Source organism: Oryza sativa, chromosome 8, assembly GCF_034140825.1.
Source record: "Oryza sativa Japonica Group chromosome 8, ASM3414082v1".
Taxonomy (NCBI): Eukaryota; Viridiplantae; Streptophyta; class Magnoliopsida; order Poales; family Poaceae; genus Oryza; species Oryza sativa.
Window position 1 is genome coordinate 8,473,596 of NC_089042.1, and position 15,914 is coordinate 8,489,509.

Here is a 15,914-nt window from a genome sequence, read left to right on the forward strand (position 1 = left end):
TAGAATCCTAATTTGGCTCCGCCGCTCTACAACGCAATAGACTAATATTGATAGCTAGATTTAGTGCCAATTACACAAGTCAACACGCTCAATTCCTTTAGCACGACTAGTACTTGTTTACTCCTATACTATAGTCTAGCTATCTATTATTTATTTATTTTATTTATTATCATATTATTATTATTATTATTATTTATTATATTATAAATATATCAAATCCGATGATCCAAAATCATCTAATCCAACATCCAGGATTTACAAAGCCGATTGGTTTGCGTGGTTTCTTGATGTTTCGACAAGGCTCAGAATTAATTTTCGGTTGAAATTTTGAATGCTTTCGGATAGATTCAAATGTTACACAGTAAATTTGGTCAAAATTAGGTCGGAATTCGTCGAAAACCAAACCGTGATACGATACGACGGGGCTTGAATGGCCAACCGGTAAATGTATAAAGGGTAAATTGGAACCATGCCATTATAATTTTGTAAAGTTTGAGATATGCCATCGGTATCTCAATGACATGTAGGACCCACATGAATTAATGACATGTGGGTCAGGATGGCATATCTCAAATTTTACAAAATTATAATGGCACGGTTCTAATTTTCCATGTATTGTATAAACCCTTGCCAATGCCTTGTAAGTTGTATCGCCACGTTTCCCCTCTCTCTCTCTCTCTGAATCTCTCGCACACCCGCAAGCCCTCAAATCACGCCGCCGCGCCCCGCCGTCGCGGCCGCCGGCGACCCCTCACCCCGCGACGCCGCCGACGCCCTGCCATCGCGCAGTCCCCCCGTATCATCAGAAAAATCAGGGGGCGGCAGAACCCGGCGCACTCCCGGAGTCGTCAAGGTTTTCTCTCGCGGAGTTCCATCCCGGCCGTGCTCCCCTCCCCCACCCCCCTGCACGTGCCGCGCTCCTCCTGTCGTGTCGTCGTCGCTCCACCGCAAAAATTCTGTGGCTCCTGAGAGGTACAATGGTGCCATTGCTCCCCTAGTGCTCGATGATATGCCTTTAGGGCGCTTTTTTTTTGTGGGGGGGGGAGGGGGGGTAATAATTTGAGGCAAAAATTCAGTTCACCCTAGACAATCATGCGGTTGAATGAGTTTTGATTTCCCTACGAAACCTATTTGATGATTGTGCAATTTTTAGATCTAATTTCATGATATTCATTGCAGCTGATAAATGCCTCATTATTTTTGGAGCTAATTTCTTAATATTCTGTTGATTTATCTTTGTTCCTTTAGTTTTTTCATGGATTGCCATCGGAACCTTGTAGCTTATACCCTGTCATCGGAACCTTGTAGGACTATATACCTTTGTACATATTGATCTTCCATATGCATTGGTTTGTTGAGTATAAACACAATCTAGATGAATATGTTTCCTGACAATTGTTTTTCATTTAGAAAGGACCAAATATGCTAAAACTATTCACTAAAATGGTCAAACAGAAGAATTCCACTGTCACACTGCACTTTCAAAAGTTTTTACTCATACTGGATTTGATTCTCTTTGTGTTCCTTCAGTATTTTGCAAGATTGGCGACGCCAACCGCGCCGTGACCTCCCCAAATCACGCAGCTGTCGCTCTCCTCCCACATCGCCGTTCCCTACGCCGGTCAGGATCTCCCCCGTCGTCGCCACGCACAACCACCTGAGGCGCTCCCTCCGATATCGGAATACCCTGCGCCTCCCCTCTCTTTCCATCAGTCACCCACCGAAGATCTTCTGCCAACAAAGTGCTGCCGTCCGCCGCTATCTTTCACCAACGCTGCGCGGCGTTCAGCCTCTGCAAACGATTGCCAAGAAGGCCTTGCCGCCTTCCCTCCGATTGAGTGCTCAATCTGCATCGACACGGTGGTCTACGGAAAGGCTGTGGTGCGGTCACGAGTTCCAACTCGGTGAGCAGCTTTCTAGCCCTCCTTGCAATTTTTTAGTCCTTACAAATCTTAGGCTGACATTGCCGTGATACATTTATTCAAACCTGATCGTTTAGTTTATTTTGTTCTCCTTTTGCATTGGATCAATGTGATTACCCTTCATAATTTGGGAGCGGCTGCGTTATACGGGAGCATGATAACAGATGCTATGAATCATCCTAATATTAAATTATCGATGGCTATTATGCATCTGTTTAAAAGTGACTGAAATAGAGATAAAATAGTGAATAAAAATGAATATATACTTTCTGTTTAATTTTCCTCCCTCCCACTATAGCATACATCAGTGAGAATTCCTAATGCTTACCAATTGCTGCATCTTGATTGCAAGCTCCAGAAAAAAATATTGTCATGATTATTGTGCCAGGGGGAGAAGTTTCGGTTTTTTATGTGTTTTGTATGAGACCAGTGCAAGGGGATCTACATTGTTCTGGATTTTGTTTTGGTTTCAATTTTGCTGGTCCTACTACGTGTGCATATATAGACAGAAAGCCTTGACGGGACATACCAAATTCAAAAACTCAGAAGGAATCACCTTGCGCTTGTGCCTAATTGCTCCAAAGTATAAGGTTGGCACAAATAGTGGCCCGATTTTTAGTTCACTGATTTTTATGCTTTCCCAATGTTGCGGTTAGGCTATTACTGTGTTTGAGGAAATTCCTTCATATAGTTTTATATGTTCCGTATATTTTGAAATTTATGCCCATAGAGCACCCTAATTTTGTTGACGTGATCAGACAATAAAAAAGGCACCATGACAGCTATGGTGGATAATGTCATTTAGTAACACAGGGCAATGTGTTGTAAATAATAATGGGAATGGTTTGTATCATTTGTTTCTTCTATGCTCAAGATCCTGGACTGTTATGCATGTATCATTTGTTGCCCCTCGAGTCAGATTATTTGACGTGGATACTTTAGTACTTTGGATCAAAGAATTAGGGTATTTATATTGTACATAGCTAACAATTGCATATACTACCTCCGTTTTTTAATAGATGACGCCGTTGACTTTTTCTCACATGTTCGACCATTCGTCTTATTCAAAAAATTTACGTAATTATAATTTATTTTGTTATGAGTTGTTTTATCACTCATAGTACCATAAGTGTGATTTATATCTTATACATTTGCATAAATTTTTTGAATAAGATAAATGGTCAAACATGTGAGAAATAGTCAACGGCGTCATCTATTAAAAAACGGAGGGAGTATTATTTTCCCGTTGCAATGTATGGGCACCTAACCAGGGTCAGGACATTTTCTCATGTTTGTAGTCATGATCAAATCGCTCATAAAACATATGCGTGCTGTATTTATACTCCGTGTGTGTAAGCTGAATGTTCAAAGAACATGTGCATCTTAACGCTTTATATAATATTAGGGTAGTTATTTACCTGCAGGGTATAGGGTATATTCTATATATGTCCGGCATGAATTGAATTAAAGCTTAATTGCACATATCATAGAAATTTTTTTTGATAATAGGAAAATTTAAAAGTTATTAAAGATAAATAGAATTACACTGTAGCGTTTAGCACGGGCATATTACTAGTAATAGTTTTCAATTTTCATTCATTATTATTGTTAATAGTGCTATGTTAGTACTATACTAGTCAAGAGGTGGTCTAATAATCTTTTGCATTCTTGTTGTGTGTGGTTCAGGTTCAGGTTCAGGGGCATCTCTCCTCTTTTCTTTCCCTTGCCGCCATTAGCCCAAGCAGCTATCTGGATTCTGGAGAGTTGTTCTCTGGTACTAGTTCTCTAGCGCACGAACAACATCCGCGACGAAGCGCATCCATGGCAGTGGCACCGACGAGAGCGGAGGCACTGTCCCTCTTCCGGTCCCTCCTCCGCACGGCAAGGCAGTTCTCTGACTACAACATCCGCGAGTACACGCGCCGCCGCGCCGCGGACGCCTTCCGTGAGAACCGTGCCCTCGGCGACACGGCTGCCGCGGCGGCAGCATTCGCGGACGGGAAGAAGCAGCTGGAGGTGGCAAAGCGGCAGGCGGTGGTGTACTCTCTGTACGCCCCAAAGGCCAAGAGCATCATGGAGATGAAGTTGCAGTGATCGACGCGAGAGGTTTCGTGCTCTCTTGCTTGCTGTCCTCTTACTCAGGATTTCTTTCTGCTCTGTTTCTAAAGTTATGTGATAGGTTCGAGGAAAATTGGTGCAATCAAAGCTGAGATGTTATCATGTTTGCTGGATAATTGCCATGACATGGTTGCTATGAGTTGAATAAATCAGTCAATTCCACGATTTTGGTCTCTTGTGTTCAACATACCATTACCTGTTAACTGTGGTTGGATTGGTGCCGATTGCAGCACTTCGACCAGGGCTCCTCGTTGCTGCTGGGGTCCCTCGTCCTGTTGCCGGCTTGCAGCCACCAGTCACCGTTGCTGGTGGTGGTGCCTTGTACCTGCTGCTCTCCGTCCTGATGGCCATGGCCTTCGTCCCACTGGACGAGCTAAGAGATCTAGTGCATCTGTTCTGAATTTTTCAGGACGGTTCATGTGTCCTGTATTGTTCTATGCTATGTGTTCCCATTTTTGTTTTTGTTGTATGCTATGACATTGTTGCTGCTCTGATCTTTTTTTTTTTCTGAAATAATGAAGATAAGCTTGCTAGTATTTGCTTTTTGGGCTATCGATGTGGTCTTAATTGTTGCTGGTCCTAATCCTTGTGGTTTTGTGTTTCTTATTCATGTACTGGGCATAATTATATATATTTGTCTCAACTTTTTTTTTTCAGAAATAAAATTTGTACAGATAATTTGCATGTATGAACCATAAGCTTCCATTATAAGGAAACGTTCAGAGCTCAGAGTAGTAGCTGAAACTGAAACATTTAATTTGTCAGGCTAACGAAAAACGAAGGTCAATCTGTGTACAATGAGGCAGTTGTGGACCGACTGGAAAGCTGTGGGTTTGATCCAATTTCTTCTTTATAATACAGCTACAGAGAGTTCTGTGCCAAGATTTTTACAGGAGTTCATCATAGATTTGCCTGTAGATAAAATACCAGCGACCCGTTGGCTAAATCGCTAAACACAAGGTCTTGCTTTCATGCTCGACTGGTTTCTTCAGAATAAATTCCTGGTCCATGTAAAAATTTGCATTAACAACCTTGCAGGCTGAATAAGTACTGTTAGCCATCTGCTTAGTTTTTTTTTCACATCTTTTCTTATTTGTGGTCCACAGTACAGATAATTTTATTTTGAATTCTATTTAAGATTAAATTTATTCATCAAAAACTACGATTCTAAAACGTGGCCTGTAAAGTGGTTCTCGTAAATATTCTTTCATGCATTGCAGATTGAGTATATCATTCTTCACTAATCTACTAGACGCGCGAAACCAGCTTATAACAAACACGTCTCATGTGTCTGAAATGGCGTCCTAACGTTTACTGTAATATACTTCAATGATTCATCAGGTATACAATCAGCATCACAAAATAATTTGTATCGCTTAATTAATTACGATGTTTCGAATGGTGGCTGTCGGTAACTTACAGAAGCATGCATGACTTCTGATTATTGTTGGTACTAGTAGAGAAAACAAGACGGCATCCTCACTCTAACCGTGTAAAATTTTTTTTAATTCAGTGCTAAATGTCAACAGATGACATATATGCCATCAATGAGGAACGTTCAATGCTCTCCCCAAGATTTATAAGTCTGGTGCAGATATAGTTTTCTTACCGAGGGAATATATATACACTTCGTCTTGAAAATGTATCAAATATCACTAAAAACATTAGAAACAAATACTTTTAGTAATATTACACATCTACACGTAAAGTCACATCTTTAAATTCATGATATATAAAGAGAAAAATACAAAATTCAGATAGACTTATAGCCTTAAAACTGTTAAATATTTTTGTTATGTCTAAACTATAATGACTATGGGGTTAAAATTTTCATTATAGGTGTGTAATACTACTGAAAGTATATGCACAATTTTTTTCTAGAATTTATTGTGATATTTGTTAGTTGGTATACACGGAGTATGCACATGAATCTTATATGTAGATGTTATGTTCCCATCCATCTATTATGATATATAAGCATTTGTTGGTTGTTTAGAAAAGATTAAGGTTTATAAGAAAAGACTTTGGTGCATCTTATTAAATAAGGGAGGGTAAGGGTGAGAGAGTTCTTGGCAGTAGTATTCGTGCTACAAGTGATTATATTTTGATATAAGTTTTGCAGGAGGAAAGACCTAATCATCATTTCATTACTGTCAAATGACTACATATTATATGATTCTGGTTTAAGAAATAGCATATGACAAGGAGGAAGCAGGTAGAGGCCGATAGAAAATGCAAACGTTAAAAAGTATATATAGCTGTATATCTATAGTTGGTGGAGATGCTAGCTAGAACACTACTAAGAAAACCATTTCTGCAGACGAAACCCTTCTATTTTTCAGACGGATGTTTATTTTGAACCGTATATACATCCTCTTATGAAATGCTTATTGCTTTCTCGCAAGTACAAAACGGTACGGTGTCAATTAATCCTTGGTTGATATCAACGGAGCTATGGATCGATTACAATTAATGGCGCTCTGATGTGTGTGAACCACTATAATGTGTAAATTAAATTGAGAACATTTTTTTTCTGAATTACACAGTGCAACACAGACACTCACAATGCACGCACACTCATGCACCCCTATAAACGCACGCAAGCAAACCCTACCCCTATGAGAATCTTCGAAGACTGGGCCGATAAATCCTAGAAATTGACGAAGTCACCATAGGCGCCTCGACAGGGCCAGTAAATCCTGTCGACGGGTACATCACCTACCACACTGAAAGCACAAAGTCATTAAATCCTAGAAAATTTGCTCCCACGGGGAGTCAAAGCCAGGACCTTAGGTACTACTGAGGCTCTTGTAACCACTAGACTAGAAGCTCTTTTCCTTTAATTAAGAACATTTAATTCAATTCAAAGTAATAGAAAAACACGTGTACATTGTCAAAATGAAAAATATAAACTATAGCTCTGATGATCTCACTCCAAGTCCGTCCCGTTTGCCTATATAGTTAGCAACGAGCTGCTCTCTCAGTATTACTACCGAACGATTAAAGCCACGTAAAGAAAACAAAAATCCAAGGTATCTCGGTAGAGCCAATTCTTGCATGAGAACCATGGCATGGGCGTTGTTACTCAGCCTCGCCGTGCTCGCCGCCGCTGCGGCTGCTGCTCCAACGCACTCCCAGTGCCTCGACAACCCGCCGGACTTGACAGCCGGCGGAGGTGAGGCCGGCGTGGTCGTACATGACCTGGCAGGCTTCGAGGCCTATGTCACTGGTGCCGTCCATTCCACCAAGGCTGTCCTCCTTGCCTCCGACGTTTTCGGTGAGTGCATGTCTAGGATTATGATTCAGGGTTTAAAATTTAGGTCCGTGTTTAGATTCAAACTTTTTTCTTCAAACTTTCAATTTTTTCCGTCACATTAAATGTTTGGATACATGTATGGAGCATTAAATGTGGACGAAAAAAACCAATTACACAGTTTGCATGTAAATCGTGAGACGAATCTTTCGAGCCTAATTACGTCATGATTTGACAATGTGATGCTACAGTAAACATTTACTAATGACAGATTAATTATGCTTAATAGATTCGTCTCGCAGTTTACAGGAGGAATCTGTAATTTGTTTTGTTATTAGTCTACGTTTAATACTTCAAATATGTGCCCATATACTTAAAAAATTTTTGGCACACGAACTAAACACAGCCTAGGTTTTAAATTTTCAAAATTTTGGAACCCCCCCAAAAAAGTAAAAAGACTAAATTATTTCGCCCAAAAATTTCAAATATTTTTAGTTTGTATGAATTTAGTAAAGCTTATTCAATTTCGGTCAAAAAAATGTTTAAATTTCAAATAATTTTGTTCTATTCAAACCCTATGATGATTAGGGATGAAAATGGTTCGGAAAGTTACCGGATTCTGGACATGTTTTCGGAAACGGAAAGTGCCGGTCGGAATTTTTTCTGAAACTTTCAGAAACGGGAACGAATTCGGATTTTTTTTTGAAACGGAAACGAATATGATAAGGTTGCTATCATCAGAAACTTTCTGGAAATGAATTCAAATTTTCTCTCGGAATCGGGAACAGAGTATTTCTCATGTACAACTAATTAGCTTCAGCTATCTCCTCTTAATATTTAGATTTATACTATGTATTGAGGTGCTTAATTAAATAGAAATATTTTTTGTTGTCTAGTACTTTAGATTTCTTTTGGCTAATGTTTTTTTTTTAGTTTTTATTAGGTCATGTCATACTTCTTATAGTTATAGATGAATATAGTTTCTTTTCTAAAAAAGTAAAGTGTACAACTAGTTGTATTATTACTATTGATAAAAAAAAATAGAAATGTCGATTTGTTGTTTTAGAAAAAAATATTTAACTACATCTATTCGTCGTCGATTTGAGAAGTTCAGTTTAAGAGCTTTTTATATTCCAATAAATATCCATACCGTATTTGCTCCGATTCGTATTTGCTTCATTTTCGTATTTGATTCTGTTTTCGTATCCGGAGTTTCTGATTCTGATTTCGAAAAATAAATATGGAAACGAAAACGATAAATGTTGTTTCCGTACCATTTTCATCCCTAGCCGTGATTCATGAGTAGCCTACTGATCAGTCACTGCCATTTCTCTATTTGATAAACGTTTATAATATTGGCTCCTGCATGCATCGTTGTTGATCGAGTTGGTTTCTTCAGGATTTGAAGCGCCTTTGCTGAGGTACACTTCGTCCTTATTTTCTTTATCTCTTTGTCTTGTTCTTCCGTAGTTGTTCTTCCATTGCCGGTCTACATCGTTGTCATGATCATGTTTCATAGTTGTTCTCGTTTCCTCCATATTTTTTTTCCCGACAACAGTACCGAAAGGAAATCGACAAATGAACAACTACCCTGGAAAGAGACTGAATTTTACAAATCAATAGCGTGGATAACTGGTGATCTTCTATATATGTTCTTACTTTTAAAAAAATGATAGGATCTTTAGTCAACTGCCAACTCTCTTCGTCTTTCTATAGTGAGTTTGTTACTTGTGATAAAATCAACATAATATCAACAATATTGTGTATCATCCGTCCATTTTAAATCGTTATCCGTGCCGATTGAGTAGCCTCATATATATATCCAAACATATATTTATCGGTTTGGGTTCACGAACCGGCACAGATGGTATGGTTCCAGGAGCATCTCACGGGGACTTGGTAATTAAGGTCGATGTTTTATTCTGAATTTAAACAAAAAATGAATATTGTGCCTATCCAAATTATACTTTTTCCAGAATAAATTTTAATAACATTCAATTAATTACAACAATAATACGTCATTACATGTATAGTCATTAATTAATTATAATCCATTAAACATTACATCACATATACGTCATTACAAGTCGTACTTTTTGTCGTTACAAGAAACCAACAGCTATTTTTTGTTGAACAACTTGACAAATCTCTATGTCTTGTAGAAATGATTGCTCTTCTGTTTAGCCCTTTCTGTTTACTTTGTACTCCCTCCTTCCAAGAATATGAGACTATTTCTTTTGATAAAAAATAAGAAGCAATTAACTCACTCACTATGTGACAAAACCAATGAACATGCAACCAATAAGTTCTACAATGGTTTCTTGGTTTCCGATCAACAATTTAATTTAACACATAGTGACTATAAATAGGACTTAGATTTTTAGAGAAACCAAAGAATGAAATATGTCTCAGATTTATAGAAGGAGAGAGTATAGTACGAGGCGATCCCTCGATCAATGAACATGTCTTTTTAGAAATGTCCCTAATGACGAAGCCGGCAAAGTTGTCTTGAAGTTCCAGACTATTGTATGATTTAGTATTAATTTACGCGTGCCCAATTTTTTTTTGTTCGAACCATTTAGCATGTCAAAAAAAATCAAACTAATATATTTCACTATAAGCATTTCCTTCAAGCAAGTCATCTCAAGTTTGATATTTTAGAGAATAGCTCTGATCAATCCATTTGTAATATATATGCGTCGCAAGGAGATATATACCTCTTCAACCCATGAGATATAAGTACTTGTTCCTGAAGGAGAAATTATGTGCAAAACATCGTAATTTTATCTATCTTGCAGAGAGAGGACAAAAAATGCAATACTTTTCACATAATAAAGCTCTATGTGAATAATTAATTGTGTGCGAGACATACAAAATAAATATAGAGCGAAGAAGAGCTTTGAAAATTCCCATTTCTTCTTAAAAAAAAACTGCAAAATCTCAACCCGTTGAGCAACAGGGTTCCCTGCATGCTCTACACTTCTACTCAAGCTTGTCCATAATTATAAGGGGGTTTGGTGAACTGTTTTGAGGCCATATCTTTATCAGTGCCGCTTCTTGCTGTGTGGAGGGCGCGGGCTGGTATATGGTGGGAAAACCCTTATCAGCGATGTGTTTTGTTCGACTAATACCCATAGGACGGTATAATTGTGCTGTTTTGTTGCATTGAATTCCACTGAATATATCGTGAATTATGATCCAGTAGTAGATCCGGAAACACCTTAAAAGCATATGTGTGATAATGATGCTGAAAATTACAGGAAAATAGCTGACAAAGTTGGTCAAGCAGGATATTATGTCGCTGTACCTGATTTCTTCCACGGAGATCCTTACACATTAGACCTGAACCTTACGGAATGGTTCAGCAAACATTCTCCGGTAATTCGTTTCACCGTCTTATGCAATTTGATTTTATATTCCATAGAACATTAATTACCTAGTAATCGTGATCGTTCAGATGAAAATTCTCAGCTCCTGCACCTATCAGGATGCACAAATTAAGCCGCAAATTAAGCAAAACTATATCCAAAGTACTTAACCTATACTAGCTAGATGCTAATTATCAAGAACTCAATAAGTTGATTTTGACCAGTATATATGAATTGATCCTGCAGGTAAAAGCAGCTGAAGATGCTAAAGCAATCTTTTCTGATCTAAGAAAGAAAGGGATATCTGTTATTTGGAGTTGGAGGTTACTGTTGGGGTGGTGAGTGATATTAATCAACATAAAGAAGAAGCACATTAATTTGTGCATTTATAATTATACTACTACATCTATCAGTGGTGTATCTTAAAAATAAAAAGAGCCCAAGTAAACTTATTTGCTATAAAAACTCTGTTTCAATCTTCTAATATATAATTTCAATGGATTCAGCAATGAGCCTGGGCAGCCGCCTGAGGTTGCTAGGGACAAAAAAAATGTTTGCAGTCACGAATAACAACATACTCCCTCCATAAAAAAAAACCAATCTAGTATTGGATGAGATGTTTTCTAGTCCAACGAAGACATGAGTCTGTCCAGATTCATATTCTAAGGATACACTCTGAACCTTCCTGATCTCCTCTCCACATTGAACAAACAGAGATCTGATTCATATTAAAGTCTCTCAAAGGCAAGTTTTAACTGGCAGGGAAGTTTGCCGTGGAGGTAGCAAAAACCAACGAGGTTGAAGCGATTGTCACCACCCATCCTGGATTGGTGACTGTCGATGACATTAAAGGTTGATATTCTTTCTTTGTTGCTGTTGCTGAAATATGCATGTATCATCTGATCTAGCTATAGGGTTGCACAGGAATATATAGCCATTGTTTTCTTATTCCAAAGTTCGCCGTGACATTTCACGCAGAGGTCAAATGCCCCATTGAGATCATTGGAGCTCAGAACGACACACTGACACCACCAAAATTAGTGTACCAGTATGTTCAGGCCTTGCGTCATAGAACTGATCGGGTGAGTTCCCCTGTTATAATTTCGTTTACAGTTGATATAGCAAATGCATCAGCATATATAGCTCTATTTGCCTTGCAATTTGTTATCCTTTTTGTTTTTCAGATAAGATAATTTAATTTGCACATATACATGAAGCACAGGATTCAATAGACCGGAAGAGTGAGAACACTTGAACTGAAAAACTAATTAAGTCTATTTTCTGAAAGGAAATGAGACTGTAGACACACAAGAGAATTTTCCACGGATGATGATATGATAAAAGATCATGCTGGCTATATTTTCCTTTTGAGGGAATGCTGGCTCTAATTGCTGGTCAACATCTGGCAAAAGTTAGAGCTGATACAATAGCATAAAAATCAAAAGATTTACTAGCATATTGTAAACGGGAACCGAGAAATAACAATAGTATATGATTAATTAAATATTAACTATTACAAAATTAAAATATATTTATTTAATTTTTAAAGAAACGTATACACATATATATATATATATATAAAATTTTCTAAAAAAGACACCGTTCACTGTTTCGTGGTTTAAAAAATAGTCACAGTAAACAAGTGAGTTGCATAAGCGAAACGAGGAAAATAACTCACCCAAAATCTAATCCACAAAAGCTAGGCCATCATTTGGGGCACTGCATGTGGCTTTAATCCTATACCTATTCCTTTCTCTCCTTTTTTGCAAGAAGAACATATTTTTCTTTAAAACATTCATCAAATATTTCAATAACAAATCTTTGCAAAGAAATATATTATTCATTAGCAAAAAATGAACGTTAGAAATAACCTTTTGTTCATTAATTATTGAAGATTGATTACTTTGCCAAGGTCTTCCAAGGAGTGAACCATGGATTTGCTTGCAGATATAACGCCAGCAACCCATTCGAGGTCAAAAAAGCCGAGCAAGCTCTTGATTTAATGGTCGATTGGTTTCACAAACACTTGAAATGAAGACAAGGATCAGCTAATCATGCATGCAAGGCCACGACTATAATTTCGTCAAAATAAATTTCCGATGTCCATACGTTTAAAAATTGCATAATGAGCCATGCATCAGTTGATGTATAGGTTATATTGTTGGTTGTAATTTTTTAGGATATATGTAAAACTCAATTAAAAGCAACGTGTGCGGGTTAGTGAATTATTATATTGGCTAAAAAGTTACATGGATATATAACATATTTTAGCAGCTTTGGTAATCTCTGTAACATTTGTATATATATATTACCAACCACAGACTGCAATTATTCCTATGAAGTAGCTCCCAAGTCAAGCCATGCATGTAACCAAGAAAGATTAATTTTTTTAATAATAGATTAAATAAAACCCGGCCTCTACATCTATAGAAGGATGTACACAAATATGGTATTACATCACCAAACACTTAGGCTTATACTCTCCATCCCAAAATATAAGGCACAACCACTTTTCTCTCATGTCTCATAATGTAAGGCGTGCATGCATGCATACATTAACTAGTATCTCTTGGTCCTATAAAATTTATTTGTTTTAAATCTTATACTATCATCAAACCTCCCAATCACTCCCAATCACATTGCTTGCATTCATCAAGGTGATCCAACTAAGAAAGTGATTAAATGTTTTCTTGGTCTTTGTGTTATGGGTGGTTATGCCTTATATTTTAGGATGGATCGAGGGAGTAAACAAGTTCAAAAGCAAACACCACCATAGGAGACAAAGAGACAACAAAGACATCCAGATCAAGTCTCACAACAAAAAATTTCAACTAACAATTCAATCTTCCTCTACAATTCCACCTAGATTTTGAATAAAATTCCATAACAGTATCAAGAAAGATTGATAAGCCGTTTGATTTCATATATCATGTTCCAACCCATCCCAGCTCAATCATCCCCTCTCCAATATGCTACTGTTGACAACCAGCCCAGTCCAACTAATATGTGTGAGATGCTTGATTTAGAAGCAGGCTGTAAGAATCTAGGGGTTCAATTTCTCAGCTTCTGACTTCTAGGTAGATTTTGGATTTTACAACTATAGATCTTCACATGCACTCACATGCATTCCCAGTTCCTCAGTGAACAGCGTGAGCTAGCTAGCAGTGTTCAATCTTTCATTTTCGGTATTTGTATCGGGGGTGTCAACATGGCGATATTTCCGAAATTTTAGAAATTCCAGTCTAAAATTTTGAACAAAATAGTCATATTTGAACAAATATTGTCAAAATTCACGAAAAATTAAAAAGTTTCAGTCGAAATAATATCGTATGGGGGTTCCAATAGGACCAAAATTTCGGAAATTTTGTTACGAAATTTTGAACCCTGGAGCTAGCAACAGGAGCAATCCATGGTTCCCACAAATAAATGAAGCAACACAGGTGTGTCCTCCACTATTTCAGAACAAGATATCTTAACCCCTTATTATCAGTGTCAGTTTGTATAAAACTGGCATAAAAGAACATCACCACCAATTGGTTTTTATCATGATAAAAACTAAATTACTAGTGGGTTTTATCATGCACCACAAGTGACAATTATTTAAAATATTTGCATCCATGCTCCTGGCCATCAAATTGGCTATAGATCATCAATGCCTCCTCTCTCTGTCTCCCATGAAACACCAGTGCAATGTTTCTTGAGAATAATTAGGGCGTGTTTGGTTAAGTGTCAACAATCCGGGCACATATGCTTACTGATCGAACTCCCATGTGCGCATGCGTGCACTGTTATATTGATGGATACATCGACGATAAACCAAGCATTAACTTTTGGCGAACCGGATGCACTACCAAAAAGTCCAGCAATTTGGCCATAGGCCTGCAGCTTCCAAGTTCTTCGCTTTGACTTTGCACAATAATTGATGATTGCGTAGGTAGTAAAATTCACAAATTTTATGAGGGAAGAAATTTAAATGACCCAATAACCATTTCTCTTTGTAATCCTGCCTCCGTACCTATATAAGATGGACATGGAGCCCTTAAATAACATGGCCAAAACTCGATCGTCATATCAATACAACACCAGACGGATACAATATCTAAATATGAATAGGGTAATACTTCTCATCGAGAATGCCTCAACCTTTCTAAATTTGTGTCCCTTTACTTACTCATTTTAGATCTCGTGATACCCCTTCTTACTACCGATTTATAGAATCAACAAGGTCAACTACTATAAATTAAACATGATGTTGAACTCATAACCGCTGGGCTTGTGGACTGTCATAGACTGATGTAAACCTATATGCGTGGAAGGAATTCAGCCTCATAGAAGTATTCTCAAGTTGAAATTTAAAATCTCCAAATTTCAAAGAGATGGTCCTTGTTTGATTGTCCCTAAGTTTTCACTTAATCTTTCTCAGGCCTCCACGTTTTGCTCAACAAGGTCAACTACTATAAATTAAACATGATGTTGAATTCATAACCGCTGGGCTTGTGGACTGTCATAGACTGATGTAAACCTATATGCGTGGAAGGAATTCAGCCTCATAGAAAAGGGCACGTATTCTCAAGTTGAAATTTAAAATCTCCAAATTTCAAAGAGATGGTCCTTGTTTGATTGTCCCTAAGTTTTCACTTAATCTTTCTCAGGCCTCCACGTTTTGCTCACATTGCCTCAAATTATTCGGTTATGAAAAGAGTATGAACGAATGCGGGAGGTCGAACTACTTGATGAACAAGTTTTATTTTTTCATAATTGCACTATTCATTTTGAGAAGATCATATATATTCTTTTTGATGAGCTTCTTTCAAAATAGAATAAAAAGGTCAAAAGTACCCAAATTATCTAATCTTCGTGTGATTTTGCCTTCAGAATTGAAACTGAAATATATTTTTTCTGAAAGTACTTGATTAAATTAGAACAAATTTATGAGGGAGGTGAATTTGCCCATTCACCATTTCTTTTTATATTTTTACAAGATTTTTTAAACTAAAATTTCAATTTTTCTAATGAACTTAAAATATGGTTGAAATTATTCCTACTAAACATTAAAATTTAATTTCAATTATTATCATGTTTAAAAATTTCAATCACTTGAACATTTTCACACCCTTTGACAATTAAAATCAAGAAGAAAAAAATATCCCTAGTGAGATTTTTAACTTTGTGTTAGGAGGCAGAGATGACCTTTTTTATAAGAAACAAATTACAAACGTAGAGATAATAATCATTTTGAGAGAGAGAAATGCT

General features: G+C 37.3%; 1 protein-coding gene and 1 pseudogene across 1 annotated transcript; both read left to right on the top strand.

The window, feature by feature from the left end:
- The first annotated feature begins 3,590 nt into the window (after positions 1–3,590).
- Positions 3,591–4,576, top strand: LOC4345028 (uncharacterized). Its single transcript, XM_015793573.3, has 2 exons — positions 3,591–4,028; positions 4,271–4,576. The coding sequence occupies exon 1, from the start codon at positions 3,744–3,746 to the stop codon at positions 4,014–4,016; it is 273 nt and encodes a 90-aa protein (XP_015649059.1). The 5' UTR covers positions 3,591–3,743; the 3' UTR covers positions 4,017–4,028; positions 4,271–4,576.
- Positions 4,577–7,106: 2,530 nt separating this feature from the next.
- On the top strand, positions 7,107–12,996 carry LOC9272138 (endo-1,3;1,4-beta-D-glucanase-like; annotated as a pseudogene).
- The last annotated feature ends 2,918 nt before the right edge of the window (positions 12,997–15,914 follow it).

Coding starts and splice junctions, on each gene's coding strand:
- LOC4345028 (XM_015793573.3), top strand. CDS start 3,744: ATGGCAGTGGCACCGACGAGAGCGGAGGCACTGTCCCTCTTCCGGTCC.